The sequence below is a fragment of the Alexandromys fortis genome, unplaced genomic scaffold (assembly GCF_014885135.2).
Source record: "Alexandromys fortis isolate MF-2015 unplaced genomic scaffold, M_Fortis_MF-2015_v1.1 scaffold_205, whole genome shotgun sequence".
NCBI classification, from domain to species: domain Eukaryota; kingdom Metazoa; phylum Chordata; class Mammalia; order Rodentia; family Cricetidae; genus Alexandromys; species Alexandromys fortis.
In genome coordinates, this window is record NW_026068107.1 from 2,339,427 (window position 1) to 2,360,700 (window position 21,274).

At 38.5% G+C, this 21,274-nt stretch overlaps 1 protein-coding gene across 7 annotated transcripts in view; it reads left to right on the forward strand.

Moving 5' to 3' along the window:
* The first annotated feature begins 3,130 nt into the window (after positions 1 to 3,130).
* The window catches only part of Nrk (Nik related kinase), a 101,160-nt gene continuing 83,016 nt past the window's right edge, over positions 3,131 to 21,274 (forward strand). For 2 of the 7 annotated variants that reach the window (XM_050124123.1, XM_050124124.1), the window contains exons 1-2: positions 3,137 to 3,543; positions 10,152 to 10,217. In XM_050124123.1, coding sequence (XP_049980080.1) covers positions 3,487 to 3,543; positions 10,152 to 10,217 — 123 coding nt within the window. In that variant the 5' untranslated portion in view covers positions 3,137 to 3,486. Of the gene's footprint in view, positions 3,544 to 10,151; positions 10,218 to 21,274 lie in introns of all 7 variants that reach the window. The other 5 variants (XM_050124128.1, XM_050124126.1, XM_050124125.1 and 2 more) reach the window with 5 other exon arrangements.

Genomic DNA, 21,274 nt, shown 5'->3' on the forward strand with positions numbered 1-21,274 from the left:
CCTGGTGCTCTTTGCCCTAACAGTCATAGCTGCCTTAGGCAACTAGGTTACAGAGCTCATGATATTTCTGGTAGGAGGGCTTGAGGACTGGAAGGGGGAAGAGGGAACTGGATAGCTCAGGGGCCCAGCTACTGTCATCTGATCTCACTTACCCTTGGGCATTTTTGAATCTGGCTCCTCTTCACACAGTCTTGAAATATGCGCCAGCCCTTCCACAGCCATTGACAAGTGGTCTCTGGAGCCAGAGTGCCTGAGCTGGAAGCCAGGATCATCTAATTACTACCTGTGAGGCTTTCAGCAAGTCAGTTCTTTACTCCCTGCCTCACTTTCCCTAACTTAACAATGAAGACTAGAGTGAATAAATTAGAAAACAAAAAGTGTTGACAAAATTAAGGAAATACTACGTGCAAAGCTGTTAGTGTGGCACACAGGGTAAACCTTTTCAGTAAATTTTAGTGATAAAATATATCGGCGACCAAAAGTTGAAAAGGGCCCAGGATCTTAAGAAAACATAATGTGTTGGACAAAGGCAGTGTGGAAAACTTTGGGATCTAAAATGGGGGCAGAGAGTTCATTTCTGGCTAAAACACAACCTGACAAATTCCTGGACCTTGGTCAAAGTAGGATTACTTTTATGGCACTTGAGGTCAGGAGGGAGGGACGGAAGGAGAGGAAGGGTGGAGGCCATGTGGGAAGGGGCTAGGGACCTGTGGACTGTGGGGTGAGGGGAAAAGTGCTGAGGTCGGGGAAACAGGTGCCCTGTTTCAACATCCCTCCAAGCTGAGCCTCCAGGGTGGGTGCTGCTTGTATCTGCTAGTGCAGTAGTCAGGTCACCTTCCTCCAAGTGAGCCTCAAAAATCCCAGAAATGCCATCTTAAAGGCAGTGTCCACATTCATCCTTGCCTTCTTTTTCTTGAAAGCTATAACAAAAAAAAAAGAAAAAAAAAAAAAAAGAAAGAAAAAAAAGGCAAGGTGGTTTTTTTTTTTTTTTTTTTTTTTTTCCTGTGGAGTTCTGGTGAAACATCTAGATTCTGGTCACCCCACCCACAGGAGTTCATCCGGACACTTTAACTAGACCAGCTCCTGAAGCTTGCCAACACGTGGCTAGAAAACTCAAAGATCTAGCCTGCATTCTCTTGCTTGGTCCGGTATGGCTTTCTTAGGCTGAAACAGTTGGTCACAGGAACATTTCCCCAACCCCAGCCCCCACAGTCAACAAACAACAGCAGAAGTAAAAATGTTAACTTGTGAACATGTCTTCCCTTTAACAAAGATAGACTCTCCTAGGATAATCTTCATGGTTCCTTTAATTGTATTCCTTGATTTTCCTGGCTTGGTTTCTTAAAACAGGACATACATACAACGTTGTAATTTTTGATCAGCTGCAAATCTTCCATTTTAAAGTTCTGAAATTTTATTTTTCCTACTTCCACTTAGGAAAACCCATAAGCATTTTGCTGGTCACTCAGGAAATATTAAATTGTTTTAAAGGAATAGGGTTTTATGTGGCAGGGTTGTCAAGATTTGAGTTCTCTGATAGTGTAGTTTCTGTAATTACATATATATTTATATATGTATATATTTGGTTTTAGAAGATTTCATTTAGAACACCCAGGCTTGTTATTCTGAAGGAGGGAGGAGGTGGTTGATTGCTTCTGTAGCCTTTAACCGAGAATCTTTAAGTAGCTAGACTGGGTTCCTTGGATAAACTGTAGCCACTACAGACCTCACGGAGACTCTCAGATAAAGGATCGTAAAGAAGTCAAACTCTAGCGTTGAAACAGTCAGAAAATAAACAAAATTCACTAGCATATAAGAACAACAATTACAAAAGTTCAGAAGCTGGGTCAGAAATGACAGATTCGAGGACAGTGTGTGTGTATGTGTGGGGGGGGAATTATTCGTATAAATCTTCCTAGGATAGGTAACAAAATTTGTTCGTTTTAAAAAAAAAGAAAAAGAAAGAAAGAAACAGGAAACAAGGTCCTAAAAGCATCGCGACTTGGAGTTCTGGTGCTCTAAGCACAGTAAGCTCGCTCCGGGGAATGTAAGCAGCTTCAGGGCATTTTCTGAAGTGTTCTTTGTAGTGCGCAAGAGCATTAGAATGCGGTTAGTTCTACGCATCGGCTCCCTTTTCTGTAAATGCTTGAAGAGGCAACTTATTAAAGTTTGCCATGCAGGAACCAAGTGTCAACCTCCTTGCGCTTTGTGGAGAAACAGGGGCGCACAGCTCCGGAGCTCTTAAAAGTTTTGCTATGAATGAGTGAATGAATGAAACCGGGCCGGAAAGTGGAGGCTGGAAAGCAAGCAGAAACTTTCTGGGCTCACAGTAAGCTCCAAGCCTGCAAACTTTGGAGCCACAGGACAGTCAGGGCTGCTGACAGTGGGTCTGTGTCTCTTTACCCAAACACCTGTTCACAGGTGTGGTTTTGCCTGAGCAGCCTCCGCCAGACGCCAATTAGCCTTCGGGCTAGAGGAGCTGGAGCCGCAGATGCCTCCAGGGGGACCTAAGGAACTTTGTCCTTTCTGTCCTGTTCTGTGCCAAAGGCTTTGAAGATCAAGCTGCAGCAGCCCTGGGGACTCAGTTTCTCCATTCGCACTAGTGTGTACCCAAGTCTCTGCTCCCTAAACGGATGAGCGAATCCTTTCCCACTCTTTCCTGATTCTTTTTTTTTTTTTCTTCTTCTTCTGCTTCTTTAATCGATGGAGCAATTAAGGGAGAGGGGGCGAGCTAGAGAACTCAGACCACTAGGAAAGTTACAATGTTTCTTCGGGGGAGATGACGGTGCGGGTTGTTTGGACTGTGGCAGGGCTGTGGGGCCCAGACTGGGAGCGGCGCTGAGCGGGACCGGTTTTCCGGGGCTGGCAGCTGCCTAGCAAAAGTTTCCTGTGGAACAGTGGCCGGCGGGGGCGGGGGCGGGGGCGGCAGGCGCAGCCCAGGACCCGGGGGCGGGGTGCGGGCGGCTAGGGGCCGGCCCGAAGACCGTTAGAGGCTCCCTCTGCCCCCGGGCCCCCCTGGCTCGCCTCCCCGCTGCGCGGCTGCCCACCTGGCGACGTGACGCTCCACCAATCCCCTTCGAGCTCCTCCGGGCCCCTTGGCCTTGCACCGCCCCCCTCCTCACCCTGAAAGGCGCACCCTGCCCGGACCGCCCTGCGCTCTCGCCGCGGAGCACCCTTCTGGCTTCTTCGTCTCTCGGACGGACAGACGCCGGAGCTCTCTTCTCTTGCCCTTAGCCCAACTTTCTTTCCCGCCTCTCGAAAACTCCTAGCTTCCCTCTTCCTTCTCCCTTAAGCTTGTTCTTTGCCACTCCATTTTTCCCCCTCTTCTCCCACGCCACAAACCCACCTCCCCTCTCCTTTCGCCCATCCCCTCCTCCCTTCCCGGGACCCCCTTAAACTCTTCTTCCTCCTTCAACTCAGAGACTCGGTCCCAGCGCTCCTGCTTGGACTCCGTCTGGGTCTCCTGCTCCGGTTCTTCTCGAAGTCATGGCTGGACCAGGGGGTTGGAGGGACAAGGAGGTGACAGATCTGGGCCATTTACCGGTAAGTAAAGGACACCAGGCCATCGCCCTTCTTGTGCGCTTCTTTCCCAGGCTTGCAGAGCCCGGGGAAGAAAGCCCACACCCTCCAGTGCCTAGGCCAGGACTTCGACGGGCCGTGGCTCAGGATGGGCCAGAGAAGCTCCTGTGCGGAATCAGCGCCCCTGGGCTCCTGGCCAAGGTGAAGGCCACAAAAATCAAAGGGACAGGGTGAGGTTGGGGAGAAAGAAGTGGGTGCTAAAGGGTGGGACCTTTCTTAACTAGAGCCAGCATTGTCTAGCAGGCCCGGGTACCTGTAATAGGAGGGTTCCTAGAGCGGACAAGTGGCTGACGACCTCCTTTGCCCCCCCCCCCCCCCCGCCCCGCACCGAAGAGATCGCTCTACCTGTGGGTGACGCCCTTAAAAAAAAGTAATGAGCACTAGAAAAAATGAAGCATCGTAGTCACACTATAGTAGCAGTTTCTAAAACTTTACTCTTACCAGGAGAATGTTCTCGACTTAGTGTTGCTGGAGCGAAAAGAACTCGACGCCGCCTGGATACAAACTGAATTCTGAACATGGCCTTTTAATTTTTAAAATAATGTATTATGTCCGCTAGATAATGAAATGTAATTCTTTGTTTGTGGTTATCATGTGCAGGGTCTCCTTTTGCTCCGTGTCCCGTTGAAACTGCTTGGTGAGCCATTAAAGCCATCGCAAACAACAGGCTTACTACTGTAACAACACCGTTTATTTCATTGGCATCTGGTTTCTGGCTGATACTGGATCCCACCCAAATCCATTTTTCAAGTTCCCTTTTTAGATTGGCATTTCACTTGCACCCAATCTTGAATGCAAACGTCTGCTAGACTCTCCAAAGGGGAACTAACCAGGCACTGTGTTGGAATGATCGCCAAGCATGTGGAGTTCGGGGCATTGGCCTCCTTGCCTTGAGAAAAGCTAAATATTAACCGTGAGGTTATAGGACTATTCAAAGTCATCGTGACTTAATTAATTTTGTGAATGTTTGGCATTTAAAGCTACGTGCTGTTAATGATGGCAGATACCTGACTCCCTAAAAATGGGCCACTCCCAAGGCCTCCTTTAATAATTTCACAGTATGTGGTGTGGTCTGTGGTGAGAGGAGGTGATCTACATGGCTAATATTTTAGCAAACTGTTATCAGTCAGTAAAAGAATATGCTTCAATACAAAACCGTCACATGTCAATTGTTAGAATTGCTGTTATTGTTGCAACTCCATAAAATAAGATCAAAGAATTTAAAAAACTTAAACCATTATTCATCCCACATACACTTAAAATCACTTCTTTTCCAGGACGGACACATGAGATGTCTGGATTATGGAGGCTTCCGTTGGTGAATTGCCTTCTGAGCAGAATTTTTCAATGCAGTCTAAGGTTGATTTGATTCTAACTAAGATTAAAGCCCGTGAGTGACCTCCTTGCCTCCTCAGCTCCATGTGCGCGCGCTTGCGTGCATGTGTGTGTGTGAGAGAGTGTGTGTGCGTGCGCGCGCGCGCGCACGCGCGCACGCGTGCGTCCACGTGGTGTGAAAGCACACATGGACAAGCTGAAATAAACTGGTTTCTGAAAAGGATCAAATTGAGGATAGAAATGATAGCACAGGGAATTCCAAACTCCAAGAACAACAATAGCAGAAACCGTAAAGGTGCTATTCCCACAAACAATGGGGATAAACTCCCTGGATTCACTCACCTGGTTATGGCTTTGAACATAAAGATCTAATGGGAGTCCATGAGATAAGCAAAAAGGCTTAAATCTTGATTTTATAGTTCACTACAAGATTAGTATTCTCAAGATTGGGTGAGGGTGGTAATGGGTACAGGAGAAAAAGAAAAAAATTTGATTTGTAATGTTGGGGAATATGGAAAAGACACAAAAAATAGGGTAAAAATGATATTTTCCCTCATTTTAAATGATCATGGAAGGTTCAATTTAGGAAAATTCTTATATTTCAGAATTTTATATTAGAGTAATTTTCTGTACTATCTGAGCAAATCATGGGTAATTCTCCCCTCTCCCTAGATCTAAATTCCAAGAAGAGAAATATAGCTGAGGAGTGGCATGCTCTTCAGTATTGTCTTTATATCAGATGTTTAGAGATGGAAAGTTGCAGTTTCTTCAGTCACTGAGGTGTAGTTTTTTTTTTACATTTAATGTTTATTTCACATTTAACTTATATTGTGAAGACTTTGTAAGTAACTGAATAGATGAATTGATAAGTTAGATAGACATCTGCAGTTTGATGCAGAGAGACCTGACCAAGCAAAGCAAAGGGCACAGAGCAGTGAGTGTCCCTTGCAATAGTTATCTTCAATAGGACACATGTGAAGGACAGAAGAATATTGGCATATGTTCCTGCTAAGTGAAACAGTTTGCAAACAGCTAGATAATGATGAGAGATTCAAACCTTGAAAGGCCAGAGTGATCAGAAAGAATCTTGGAGGCCAGGGTGTGGCCTGGCTGAGCTGTAGAGTGCAGGCCTGGCTCGCACAGGCCCTGGGTCCCATTCCCATATCACACAGGCACACATAAACGTATATGTAAATCTTTAAGAGTGTAGAAGTACAAGTAAATATAGGTTTGGTATTTATACATTACATACTCTTTGTGATTGTTCAAGTAAATGAACATAAACCAGAACCCCTAGAGAGTATAAGCTTGTACAGGAGTACCATTCAGAATCTAAGAAACAGATGGAAATTTGAGCCATGGAAGTAGAAGGACCATGGCTTGGAGGCTCGTGTGGGCTACATAGTATTCTAGAATAGCCTGAGCTTCCAAAAAGACTCTTTGTGACACAAAACAACCAAAAGTGATATAAATTTATGTGGTATTTTTAATTAGATAATGTTTTATACTGAAACATTAATCAGTAGTGAAAGTAGAAGAGAAAAATTATATAAATTTCACAATCGTAAATGTTGTTTTGGTGTACTTATCAAACCTTTTGCATAGGGCCTTAGAGACATAAAATACGAAAGCCATTGCAATTATCAGTCAATCATATTTGCTCTTGGTTTTTAAGACAGGGTTTCGTGTAGCCGTGGCCGGTTTCCAACTATTTCTATAGCTGACACTGCTCTTGAGCTCCAAGTTCTTTTGCCTTTATTTTCTATGTACTGGTAGTAAATATGGGTCACCACATAATCACACTTTTTAATGACCTGCTCTAACTTTTCCCAATTTTTAACTGAATATATACTTCCTATATGAGAAGAAAAGTACAGAGATTTGTGATTTTATGTTTTCTTTGCAGAGATAATTGCAATGTTGTATGTGTTTATAACTGAATTGTATATTACATTTTGATTAATTTATAATTTATTATATATGTATTATGACAAGTAAGCCTGCATAACTCAATCTTCTTCTTCGCCAAATCTAGCTGGTCTCTCACGACGATTGTCCCCAAGCATTTCCTGCCCAGTATGGTAATGACATTCCTAGTGGCTTTGCCCTTGGTATTTGACGCTGACATGTGTACTCCTAATCTATATTGGGGTCAGGATTAGACAGGCTTTGAGGACAGTAGTGGTAGAAGTGATCCGAAATAGTACGTGATCCAAAGGCTATCTTTGAAATACATTAGGCTTAGATTTAATTATAACATCCAGTTCCCCACTCTTCACTAAGAAGGCAAAGCCTGAGTTCTGCATTCAGTCCTGAGATGCTTCCCACTTGACCAAGTTCCTCAGCTACTGTGTGGAAACCAGTTCTTGCCTTCGAGGGCACCAGGTTTGAAACAGCCAGCATAGCATCCGTTACATGGAGAATACTGCTTCGGCCTGACCTTGTGGTTCAATCTATTTTCTGAGCCACATTCCTTGTCCTGGCGCAGGTTCTGGTCCTCATGTTAGTGCACACACAGGGTGCATGAATTGAGAATCATCTGGGTATCTTAAAAGAACTGTCTGTCCTTTTAAGGGAATTCTGATTTCATAATCTCCCACTAGCCTAAGGATTCTTTATTTTTAAACAAGATTTATAAATGAATCTTGTGGAGGGAATAGATAGCCAAGCCATGGATTACAAAGTAGCCATCTATAAAGGATTTCTTCTCTAAGCTCTGATTTGATTGTGAAGCTCATCCTAGCCATTGTCTCTGAGTTTTGCTCTAGTATTTAGCTCATTCGAACCAACATTTTAGGAACTCTACCCACAAGTTCTTTTCTTAAAAGCACTTTTTGTAACATTAAAACACGTGGAAGAGATCCTCTGCCATATCTCTATACCCCCAGTGTTTATTCCCACCCTTGCTGTGTAAGCCGTGGAACATGTTCCCTAACCTTTAGTGAACGGAAGTACATTGGAAACTCTGCTACCTGTGTTGACCATGAATTGCTTTTCTTTCCCCCTTTGTATAGGCGCATTTAGTTTTATTGATCAAGCTAGGACTGTCTTCCTTGACCAGGAAACACTGCCTTCTAGTGGTTCTTCTGCACCCTTCCACCACACACCCTTAAGAAAGTGAGCCCCTGTGGTGCTCAGTCTTTCCAGTTCCTCCTGCCTTCAGAAGAAACAACTCTCAAATTCCAGCTTCTAAGGGCAACTCAGTTAGGGATTTTAACTTGAATATGTCAAAATATGTGAAAAATAGTTTTTTTTTTTAATTGCCTAGTGGTTTCTGGCTCAGAAATAAGTTGACCCCTCCCCCCCTTTTTTAAATTTCACTTTTTGAGAGAAGATCTAGGAATCTGGGTTTCTTATTTTATAATCCAAAATAAAAGTGGAATGACTGAAGTATTAATTTACAAATCAGTTTTTCCCTCTTTTTACCTGAATTTAGTTAGCATTTAGTTGTAAAGCAGATGAGACATGGATTAACAAACTTAAGTGAAAACATTAGCCTTAAAACATAGGAACACTAAGTTTGATATGCTTTTAAAACTTGAAGTTTAAGAATGTATTATTTTATTTAAAGTTAGTGTTAGGGTAATTAAGATGGTGTCGTTGTCAGTGACTAGAAAACAGATTTCTGGCAATGTTAAGGAAGCTAAAATGAGGGTTCTGGGGTTTGTACTTTACAGCTCCTCACTTTCTTTTTCTGAGTAGACATCTGACAAAATCTCACTATAAGACATGCTTATTATTGTAGGCAGAAATAGGATCAAATAAATGTCTGACTTTTTCTGAAAATTCAGAGATACCAGCTATATTGACAGACAATATGAGAGTTGTCTAAGATGGCTTACCCAATAGGAGTTAGCTAACTTGATTGTTTTAAGAAGGAACCTGGCCCTGGGAGATGACTCAGCAGGTAATCATGCTTGCCCCCAAGTCTGAAGACTGGACTTCAGTCCCCGGAACTTACTAGGTCAAAAAACAGACTCCTCAGGAGTTGTCCTCTGACCTCCATCTCTGTGTCGTGGCATGTATGAACATGTCCACACACAGCAGAGAGGAAATGAATAAATAAATTAATGGATTTTTAAAAAAGTGAACAGTTGTTGTTTCTCTTGAATTGCTAATGGTGTAAAAAAAAAGCTTCTCAATGATCTCTTTGAACGAAATATGCTAAAGTGATAGTCCCTAAGAGCTGGTTCTTACTAACTCCTGTGTCATTCACCTCTTCCCCATAAACCTTGCTGAGAGTCATAGAAAAAGCTGAGAGTTATACTAGATAAGAGATAGACTTTACTTCTCAAATACTAAAAGCTGTCCTTTAAACATTTTTTTAAACATTCAATAGGAAGATGTACCTTGATTTACTTGCTTATAATCATGACTTTATTGTGATATCAACTTCAATGAGTGTTTTAAGGAAGTAGGATTCTGGGTTGCTGCTCTAATAATGTTTTTGTCAATACTGGGGAAATGTCTTGATTTTAGGATCAAAGAACCTGATTTTTTTCTTATAAAATATTAGAACTCAGAAATCACTGGACATAATGCCTTTATTTTCCACGTGGGCTAAAGGAAACCAGGAGAATAAATAAGCTGCCCAGAGTTGTATAGTTAGTAAATAGCAGCTCTGGAGCTAAAACTCCCTTGTTGTGACTGCTTTGTGTGTACGTGTTGACTAAGGTTGAGCCAGAGTTGTCATTTGCCTGACAGTTTTGCTAGACCAGGTAAATATCATACTAATCTTAAGAAATCTATGACTTTCTTCGTGGATGCTTCTTACACTAAGTAGCTTTCTGTTTATTATTTTTTTATCTTGCATTTTTATAGTGATAAAATTATTTTATAACATCATTTTATAACATCACTAAATATTTGTGTTCTATACACTTTCTGGATTTGCAAGTATTTGCCAATGTCTCTACCGTTCTATGCATGACTTGATATCTACTTATGATTCATACAAAATTTTCTAAAATCTCTGCTTTTCTGATTTTCTGATTAAGAAAATTAAATTTATTGAACCATGTTTTTGGTAAATAGGAAGATAATCCATGAAGGCATAATCCATGAGGATGCGTGTAAAAGTGACTACACTCAGTCTAAGGACATTTTTACCTATTTCTTTTGGGACGTGGGTTCATCAAAGAATATGTTCTAGGGAGGGTCTTTTGTTTTATAAATTCTAAAGGAACAATGCAGTTTTTTTCCAAGAAAACTGATAATTTTTGTTCTACATTTTGTAGGATCCAACTGGAATATTCTCACTAGATAAAACCATTGGTCTTGGTACTTATGGAAGAATCTATTTGGTAAGTGGAACTAGGTTATTTATCCATGCTTAATTTTCTAATAACAGCAATTGTGAGTTAAACCCTAACAATGCAAATAAAATACAGCGTATAAAGTACAATTCATAAATCTGATAGGCTAATCAATTTAAAATATGAGGTTTAAAAATTTACTGTTTATTGATGCAAAAACGGATTGAAAAATCTATACTGAAACAACGAACATAAGATGCAAAATTAAAAGCAAAATAAAACTCTTCGACTGAAAGGGGAAAAAACCAAATAGAATGTGCCAAAATAATAATATCATTTGTTTTATAATATGTATTAATGACTTTTAGTTATTATATTCAATTTTAAATTCAAAGTTTTATTATGGATAGGCAAAGTTTATTAATTTTCTATATTAATGCACACGAGTCTGCAAATGTGTAAAATTTGCTAATTTCTCAAGAAATGCTACACTTTCCATGGTACACACCTTTAATTCCACTACTTGGGAAGCAGAGGCAGGCGGATCTCTGTGAGTTCAAACCCAGCCTGGTCTATAGAATGAGTTCTGGGACAGCCAGGCCTGTTACACAGAGAAACTCAATCTCAGTGGGGGTTTGTGTGCTACACTTACTTAATAATTATATATTAAACATTTAAGTATGTCACAGGAATTATGATAATCTCTTGGGATGAACTAATGAATGAAACAAGGGTATGTCCTGCTTTTTTGAGCCTTACAATACTGAAACATGTCAAGTATGCATATGTAGAGAGGCTTTTTTAAAACACCCACATATAGTATATAAGTAAACAGACAGCTTTATAATTTTAATTGTCATGCATTAACTGTTAGAAAATTCCTGGCAATATAGATAGATAAAACATGAAAATTCATTTAGATTAAAGGATCAATGCTGACCTAACTCCTAAAGAGTTAAAAACTGATATCAGGAGGATAAAGAATGAAGTGCTGTCATGGTGGATATTAAGACATTCCAGCAGGGTAGGACAATAATAAAGACTTGCAAATAGCCTTGTCACCTTAGTCCAGCCTGCTTCTTGTACTCAAAAATACGGTAAATTTCTATTTCTCTATCATATGTTATAAAATATAAGGTTGTGCACAAGGGAGCACTTCTTTTTCTAAGGCCTTTCCCTTAAAACCAATAGCAGTGTCCCTACTAGGTAACCTTACTGCCCACTGATCGCAGTGTCCTAATATAGACCTAAAGGAAACATCTTTCCCATTGACACAAAGGTGCTCTCTAGAAGGGCATGAGGCTTCTTCTCTAATTTATCTACCCACATTGGAGTGATAGATGCTTATTAAATTTTTTCACCAAAGTACATTCCACAGAGTACCAAGAGCAATGTTGGCAAGCCCTACATATAGAGAGAAACTTAGCAAGTAAGAAAAACAGAGAGAGTGATAATCAAAAGGACAAAAGTTTCCTTTTCTTCAAATAAACAGAATCGATTAGCTACAGACAGTAATAATGGCACAGAGCCAAGTATATTGCTTATGCTAATTTTTATTTCATACTTGCTAATATTCTCACTTTTGCCTCCTGATACAATGATAAAATACCATAGACGTGGGCAGCAAAATACCTTTTTGTGGCAGATACATCTAGAATATGTGTATTCTATAGATATTTTAGTTCCTGAGACATATGTATATATGTATATATGCATTTGTAATTCCTCTGACTAAGAAGTATAGCAACTCCTCCATCACCAAATGATGCAAGTAAGGTAAGAATTGAACATCCATCAGAGGACATCAGAGCTGTGATGTCTTGACCAGAAGAACAGTCAAAAAGGTAAAAAAAAAAAAAAGGTATGTTATGCATGAGAATTTATTAAAAAAAACAACTCCGGGTTTAGTATAAAATTAATAAAATTCACTCATGAGTTTAAACAAATATTTATAGTCATATAGCTATCACCACAATAAAGACTTTAATATAGTTTTTATATTAATGAAAGTCAAGGAATGCTCATACACTCAGCTGTGTGGTATACCAGATGATGTGCGATGATTATGATTATTATGAATTTTGTTTTTACATATAATTACTATTGTGCTATAAATTTATTTATATATTCATTGTTTCTATGCTTATTGTTTTTGGGAGTTGGATGGTCAAGTTCCTTAGACAAAATAAAAATAATGCCTTTTATATTAACATTTAATTTAGTCATTTCTAAAATTTTTATATCTTTATAAAAATTCAATTCTGTATCTGGTATGAAGAGCTTAAGACTGAAGGCCTTAATGTCCCTTATAGTTTGAGGTTTCGACTAATGAAATGCATGACTTCTTTACTTCTGGAAGATATTTACAGCCATAGGAGCTCTATTGACATTTTCTCTCAGCAATATAAACATGTTCCTCCATTTCCATCTGGTTTCCATAGTTTCTGAAGTCTTGTGTATATGAGGGGGGAGGGAGAGAAAGAGAGTGTGTGTGTTTCTGTGTGGTTCATTTTCTTGCCCCATCCTAGTAGGGTTGCACCTTCCTTCATTATGTTTGTGCCATAAATCTACACAGAGATGCCTTTATGTCTACAATTACATCCCGTATCTCACTTATTGAGATTTTTTGCAGATTCGTGCGTGGCCTTTAGTAATTCACTTAACAAACACATGACTTCTTCATGTCTGCTTCTATGTATGTCTGTTCCCCCTGCGGCCATAGGTGAGTCCACGCCTTTCTTCAGACTTAAGGCTTGTTGACTGCTTTGAAACTTCTTTCTAGATTAAAAAAGTGTGATTTTGTAGATTGTTTGATTTTTTTTCTTGCTGTTAGGCTAGGAGTGATTCTCTTTCTGGAATTCATATCCTAATCCAAAGCGAGCAGTCTGCCTGAATTTCTTTTAATGAGAGCTCAGGATGCAGTCATTCATTGTGTAGATTTTATGTGAACCTATTGAGATCCAGAGGTAAAAAAATATTTCTCATTCTTGGGTTTTCTAAACAGAACCCAGTTTCGTGACATTGATGACTAAAGCTCTATTTACAACATAAAGTTGTCTTTCTGTCACTCACACATGACTTTATCCCTTTTTATTATATCTCAAATTAATTTCTTTCTGCAGAAAGATACAGTAATATTACCCTCATAGAAAACAACATGGAGTAAGTGCTCATCAGTTTTAAAGTGATTCTCCTCTTTACACTAATAATTCTGCTTTTAGAAGTGTATAATTGAACACTCCAAATTAGACGAATAAAGATACTCCCTGCAGTGGAAAGTTGGCTTATTGTGGTGAGGACACAGCACCATTGAACCAGGCAGATCTACTTCAGAGCTTAGCGCTCTGACAGTGAATCAGTCACTTAACCTGCGATTACACATTTCTTTTGTTGTTTATAAGAGAGAGCTCATTCTCCTTACCTTGCAGACTTGAATACAACTTAGAAAGAGTATTTATAGAACGTTTGACATATGGTAGATTTCTGTTAAAACGGCGATTACTGTCATTATTGCTACAATTATTTCCACAAAGAAAAATTCAGTAACATTGTAAATAATACAAAAAAAAGTGATGGAAAGAATAACCTTATGCTTGATATTTCACTGTATTGTAAAGCAGTATTTAGTAAAATGACAGAACAAAATGATATAGTCATTATTACAATTACATCTTGATTATGGTTATGACTAAATATGCAGATGAAAAATACTGAATAATCCTTAGTTTAGTAAGATATTGGGTAATTTTTCTACTCTATATTTTTGCTAGATTTTTTCTGTCTATAATATTACATGCTTGAGATAAAACACATGTCTAAATTATACATATATACATCTATTCTATCTTCGATAGTACCACCTGTTAAACAACTAACCTATACAACAAAATGGAGATATGATACCATTCAAAGTTACTGTGTGAGTGACTCACAGAGTCCTTTGCTTTTTTGGTACTGCCAACCACATCCCCTGCTGTTGTTTGTTTTGGTTAAAAGTCTCTCCAATGTCTTCCAGCTTGTTTCCAAGGCCTCCTTCTCTGACAGGTTTCCAGCTGTCTGCTGAGGTCTGTGCACATAGAAATGAAGATTGAGTTTTACTCTGTTCTACCTTCCCGTCTTCTAATTAGGCAGCTATCTTCCCTCTCTATCCTTCTTCCTGCCAATACAAACTTCACTAGAAATTGTGGGTTTCCTTTTCCTTCTTCATTTTAGGAGAGAGAGAGAAGTACAGCTCTTCCCCTTTCCCCCAGTGGGGTTAGAAATGATATTTTCTCTTTACCTTTAACTACTAGTCTCATAGCTTCTAACTAGCAAGTTCAATTGGAAGGATATTTAATATTTGGCTATGAGATGGTATATCTGCAAAAAGAAAATAGGATATGGGCTGGCAAGCTAGCTTAGTGGGTAAAGGTGCTTACAGTGTATACCTGATGACCTTAGTTCAATTCCCAGAGTCGTTATGAAGGTAGGAGAGAATCAGATCTACAAAGGTGTTCTCCAGTCTTCGTATGCACACTATGGCATATGAGTGATACCCCCCACCTCTCCAGAGATGGTAAAAATATGATGCAGGATAAAACTCAAATTTCTCTAGGAGCAATGTAGACAGACGAGCCTCGGTAATTATATGAAATACTGAGCGAGAGACCAAGACCCTTTAGGGACGAAGGAGGGAAACTGACAACTTGAGCATGTTAACTTACACTAAGCATGTCACCTTAATTTTCTAAGCATATTTATTCAACAATAATATAAATGTTCCAACATGATAATTGTCAAGGTTTCTTGTGCTTTGAGCTTTGAGATACAGCACTTCACATAGTGCCTGACACCACATGTAATGTAGGCAAGTTGTACTATCATTAAAATAATGACAACAATCCTGTAGTCCCTCTGCCTTCTTACACACTACAAGTTGATTATTGGCTAGTGCCAATTTGTTGCAGTAGTTCTATGTTTTAGTTCACCAAACAAAATATTCTTCAGTGTGGTTTTCTGTTTTTTCCTCTGTTTCACCACACGGTAGGCTTGATTATTAGCCGAGTAATTATTAGCCATTGCACAGGTAAAAAAAATTGCAGTAGAAATATGAAGAATGCAAATATGCATTGGTATGTAATATTAGTGAAACAGTCAACAGGACTTTCAGAATGAATTAAATGACATTGGCCTTCATGAGATCTCAACTGTACTTCTCACATCTGAAACCCACTCCTACATTACCATTTAGACGTGTGGAAGACAATAAAAGGGGCTAAATGTCTCAAGGCAACCATTTCAAGCAAAGGAAAATTGATGTGAAATATAGTAAAAATTTATGTAGATGAAACTGAAGCTTACCTTGGATGTTGATCCTTGGGAGATCTTAGAGAAATCTGCCCCTTGGTAGTCAGAAGGTTAATTCAGGTAAATTATAGTAAATAATTCCTGACTTGGTTCTGCTCTGGAAATGAACCACTTATTGTGCACATCTTGTTTAAAAACACCATCCAATGCATGGCTCTTAAATTTAATTCTTCATATGCACTGTTGGACACATTGCTTCTTTTTGCAATCCTTCTCATACAGGTGAGAGTGAGGTTTATTAGTTGCATTTTCTGCATTTGAATTTAGAGCAAGGAATGGGAAAAGAAAGGAAGGAAAGAAAAGTCTTCAAAGTTGATGACATACAATTTATGATATTTAAAATTAATTTCCAGAAATATGGTGCTGACATTTGAGTTGCCTAGCCACTAGGTCTATTGGATGAGAGAATGAATATTTTTCCTTTTAGGCTGAAATTATACTGTTTATTTGCCTACCAAATGTCTAGCACTGTGAATGCTTTCTTTTTAGGTAGGAAAGTTTCCTCACATCCTTGCCATTTTGCAAATATAGCTCAATTAAGTCAGCCAACAAATATTACTTGAGTGCCCACAGAGAACACAGTGCTGGGTATTTTATCGTCTATTGCAAGCCTCTGAAGCAGGAGCTAAAGCTGATGCTTAATTGAAACCATAGGCCTACCAGGCTATTGTGTCCTCCTCAGACAATACCCCAATTCTGGAGCAGGACCTTGCTCCTGCCTCCTTTCTGTCACTTTGCTCCTTTGTGATGATTTGCCTCAGATGTAAGAATTGGTCCTTCTCAAGTACCATCAGACTGACCCAGCATAAGAAATGTTAAGTGTTTCTATTACAAAAAGCATTGTTTCGAATGTCTAAAATGTTCATGATAGAAATTTCCAAAATGTTATTGGTTATGTACTATGTCTCATATACTGTGCTCATTAGAATGTGATAAGACAATCAGAAACCTATGGGGAGACAATTTTTCTTTGTTTATTTGAGACTTCACGTTTGACAAAGGAATAAGAGGAAGAAAAGGGAGAAAAATTAAGAGTGGCCAAAGAGGAGAATATACAAAGTATAATGAAGGTTCTGACCAATGGGATTACTAGAAGAACTTCATCTTCACTAAGAGAACAGAGGTTGAATATTTGTAGTATGGTGCTGAAAAGGACCAGCATAGGCCAAGTCAATTGAGACTCAGGACCAAATTAATGGAAAGTACTGAGTCTTACATGCCTTGGAGAAAAGGTTGTGTTTCTATCTTGGCAGTGTCTCTCTCAAACTGTGGTAAAGGATCTAGGCCTCTGAATTTTAGGCTTGTTTTCCCCCCATATTATCAAAACTTTTGTTTCTCAATTAATCTTGAAGAAGAAAGAAGCCATTAACATTATAGTTAGAGAAGAACAAGTCATGTATGAATTTCTGCCTCTAAAATATAATTAATGTATTCAATATAATATATGGAAGAGCAAGTTTTAAATACCCATAGAAATCATTTTCATATTAGTAGAGCAAACTTAGTTCCTTTGGCTTTATTTTAGCTTTTACCAGTTTCTCACTAGGTCACCATCACATTTTATTAAATAGACACTTTGTAAAATAACACTTGCATTATTGAAATAATGCAATAAAATAAGAATGAGCCCTATTTGTTTTTTGGGCTTCTCAACAGTCTATCATATTTGTGTACCTTTAACTAAGATACTGTTGTGAGTGGTGCAATATTTGTGATTAGAAATTAGTATGTCATTGTGACTCTCTGAGAAGTGTAAAAAGAAAAGTGGAAGCTCCTAGAAATTGATTTTGCTCAGTGATTTCAGTGGTTAAAAATTTACATTTAATTAGCAAAATTAAAGACAATATAAAGGGCAACTAAAATATACCAACAGGTCTTTACGCTACAGTTTCATTTCCCCTGATGAGCAACACCTATGTTATAATAAAGTGCTCTCCTACCAAAGCATGAGAAAGAAGAGGAGAATGAGATGTTGGGGAAATAACGGCCTCACAGTGGTGGCTTATGTGTCATTTGTATTATAAAATCAGAAAGCATCTATAAGTTTGTCTTTTTAGGCAGAGTCCCTCTATGAATAGGAAAAGAAGGTTGGATTGTTCAGAGTTCCCTGAGGGGAGAAAAGATTGATTATAGTCTAAGCAGTGCCAGTGACATTTTGTATAAATCATTAACTGTGCAGAGCAAAAAAACAAAAAAGCGCCACCATGATTTTAAAAAAAAAAAAAGTACAGGTCTAAGAGTCCTCAGAGAAGGAAACTTTTCTTGACTTGGAGAAAAACACTGCAATATATTATTGAAATATTATCTACTTTTAGCGAGTGTGACCTCAAGGTCTAAACAGCACATTGCACTGTTCTTAGCTCTTACTTTTAATTATTACCTTTCTAACGCACAAGAGCACTGTGATATGAGTGTCTTGCTCATTCACACATTAGGACACAGAAGATGGAAGACATAATGAACAAACTGACAAAAATCTATAATATAGTATAGCTAAGAGCACACACCCCAGGACTGAGGAAATTTGGGGTTTACTTTGCAATTTCTATATGTTATTATATTATATATAAGGTAGTATAGTATACACACATAATAGATTAGCATGACTTGATGGTTTTGTTAAAAGATGGGCATGATGGTAAGTAGGACAAGGAGGAATGGATATGGAAGGAGTTGGGGTAGGGATCAGATATGATCGAAACACATTGAGTGGGATTCTTAAAGAACTAATAAAATAAAATTAAAATCAACACTCTTAAGTGTATGTACTAAATGTATCTGTTGATATACATCTAGTAACGTGTAAAGATTAGACTGTAGAAAGCTTAGAGACCCTTTTCTCTGCTAAAGAACATAACTTCTCCCTGAAAAGACAGGAAAAAATTGCACATAAGGGTTAAGTGGCCATAGCTTGGAAGGTTAGACAGTGGCAGAGGGTGAGAGTTGAGAAAGTGGACATAGAGGGAAAGCTTTGGCATTACAGATGTGGAGATGAGAACCAGATGTACCTTTTCAAATGTCTCTTATATTGTCTCTTCAGATGGGGGTGCAGGTTTCAACAGAACTTACTGCTCATGATTTCCCTAGTGCTTAGCCTCTGTAAGAGTTGTAATCAGTCAAATTCTTCCCACCTTGTCACAAAACAGTGTTGCAATGACATATAAAGCCAGCTAGAAGGCTTGGAGTGGATGACGAAGGGTTAGTTAGTCTTTAAAACTCCTAGGGAAATTCTATAGAGAGCAGGGATCCAGTTATACGGTTTATAAAATTTTGACTGTACTCCTGGATTGCATAATGAAATTAATTGCACATGTGAGGAGAGAAGGCCATCAAGAACAAATAACAAGGGAAAATCTCCTGGTTGATTTTCTATTGTCCACATTTATGTTTCCATTTTACCTTAAGAGATTTACAAAGAGATTATGATTTAGAAGGGGTGCATCCAGGAAATAATTTTTAACCACTTTTTAATTCTCATTGGAACAAGCATGGTACCTTATACCCATAGTGCTTAGCGCATTTTCTGTTGGCACTAAAGGATCTGTACAGAAATGACTTCCTCACAAATGGCACTTTATTAGGAGCTCTCTGCAGATGCACCTTGATGGGAAGGACTAATGACACCCTGCTTAGCCTTTCAAATTATGCCACCTAAGTAACTTTCTATTCTGACTTTTTAAAAAAGGTGGTACTGTGTAGAGATAAATATTTCCAAAGGATGGAAATATTAGCTCTACTTTTTATTACTCTCTTCTGAATGAGTCATTTAGGAAGCTTGAAAGAGTATATTTTTTCTCAGGGTACTGTAGTTTGCTGTAGTGTTGTTGGCATGGCCAAATAAGATGGTTTCAAGAGAGCTTCATACCTTCAGGAAGATGTCTAGAGCATGTATAAATATTTCCTGACTTGGAAAATTGGCAGCCATTAGGAAGAAAAACACAAATAAATAAGAACATACAAATGTCCTTGCTTCCCTTCACCTTCTACCTATACTCGCCAGCTTCTTAACTATACTAAATTTTATTATGCTTTAAAATAAATTAAATGACTCAAAATAGTAAACTCTAAAAGATTTAGTAGTGTAGTTTTTTTTCTCTCCTCGTCCCTCCCCCTCCCCACTCTGTTTTGGTCTCTTTCCTTTCTGCCTCTCTTTTATTCTCTTTCCCACTCCCTCTCTCTTCATTGATAACAAACTTGTCTGGGTTTACTGGGTGCTTTTCCAGCTGCAAGGTCCCAGAATGCTACTATTAGTCAAACTCTGTGTGTGTGTGTGTGTGTGTGTGTGTGTGTGTGTGTGTGTGTGTGAGAGAGAGAGAGAGAGAGAGAGAGAGAGAGAGAGAGAGAGATTATGTATGCTTGATTTATAACCCTTTCACTCATTTAAACATATTGTACTTGGTGTGAAGTAGACATATCCACTCCTGAATTATAGTTGTGGAAGAAATAATCAGCATGAACAAAAGTGTGCAAACTAGTTGAAATGGAAAATAGAATAGTGTGGTATTGTTAGAGTGCAGAGGCCCTGGTTACTCCAACCAGGGCAGTGTAGAATCACTTCAACTGATTTCACAACAACATACTACCACCATTGAAAATAAACAAATAAAATTAAGTGACTGGTTATTTGGAAGAAATTATTAAATATGTTTATTGGTAACTGGTATATATAGCCTTACTAAAATAGAACATAAATTTTTTGTATTGTACCCTAAATGGTTTTGGGGACTTCTCAGACAAATCTGAATGCCTAGAATCAAGAGAAGAAGATTCCAGAATAATAACTTACTGTCAGCATCTTTCCCTGATGCCCTCTAGATGGGATACTCTGGCACGAAGCCAGAACTTTACAGATAAACCTTCCCCAATTTCCTCCACATTTGAAAGTACCAATGACATGTGTATGTGAAGTTGGAGGAGGGTTTACAGAATCCATTGAAACATAGCTAATTAATCTATGCAAGATAATGTTTAGAAAAAATGGCAAAACAGCTATGCCAGTAATTCTGTTAAAACTGTTATAAGGCCTTTCAGACATTATAAAATAGGATAATTTATATTTTTTAACTTTTTTATTTCTGCAATTATAATATAATTAACAACAATTCTTTTTCCTTTCTCCTTTCAAACACTCCCATATAACCCCATGCTCTCTTGCAAATTCATGGCCACTTTCTCATTGATTGTTACATGCATGTATGTATACATATGTACATTTATTTTCTTAAAGATAATCTGTTCAGTCTGTATAATGTCACTTGTATGTATGTTTTCAATATTATAGGAGGCAAAGAACCTGCTTTTCTATACCAGTTTTTTTTTTTGTAGTTATATTCAACTTTGCAAATACTAGTGCCTTTGGGATTCTGGTGGTGTTTTGAATTATCTTTTGAGTTATTTTTGTTGAAACTGCCACTCACTTCATGGATGAGTAAAATTTAGATGCATGAGTTATAGCAATAAAGATTTATTCCCTGAGGATATGTCTCTAGGTTTATAGGACTTGCCTTATACTTGCATTAAAATACGCAGAATGAGAGGTAAACTAAATAACTTCGTTGATTCCTAATTGAGACATTTATTGAAAAACAGCCATGAGGACAAGGGCTCGATAATATATATCATTTCTTTAGTCTTCTCTGCAGAAGCAGTATGCCAAAACAAATTTGTTGGTTTATTGTATATTTTCTGGTTTTCTTTATTTAAATGCTATATTTCAATGCCTTGATGAACAGGTAGGGCTTTAAAAAAGAAAGAAAAGA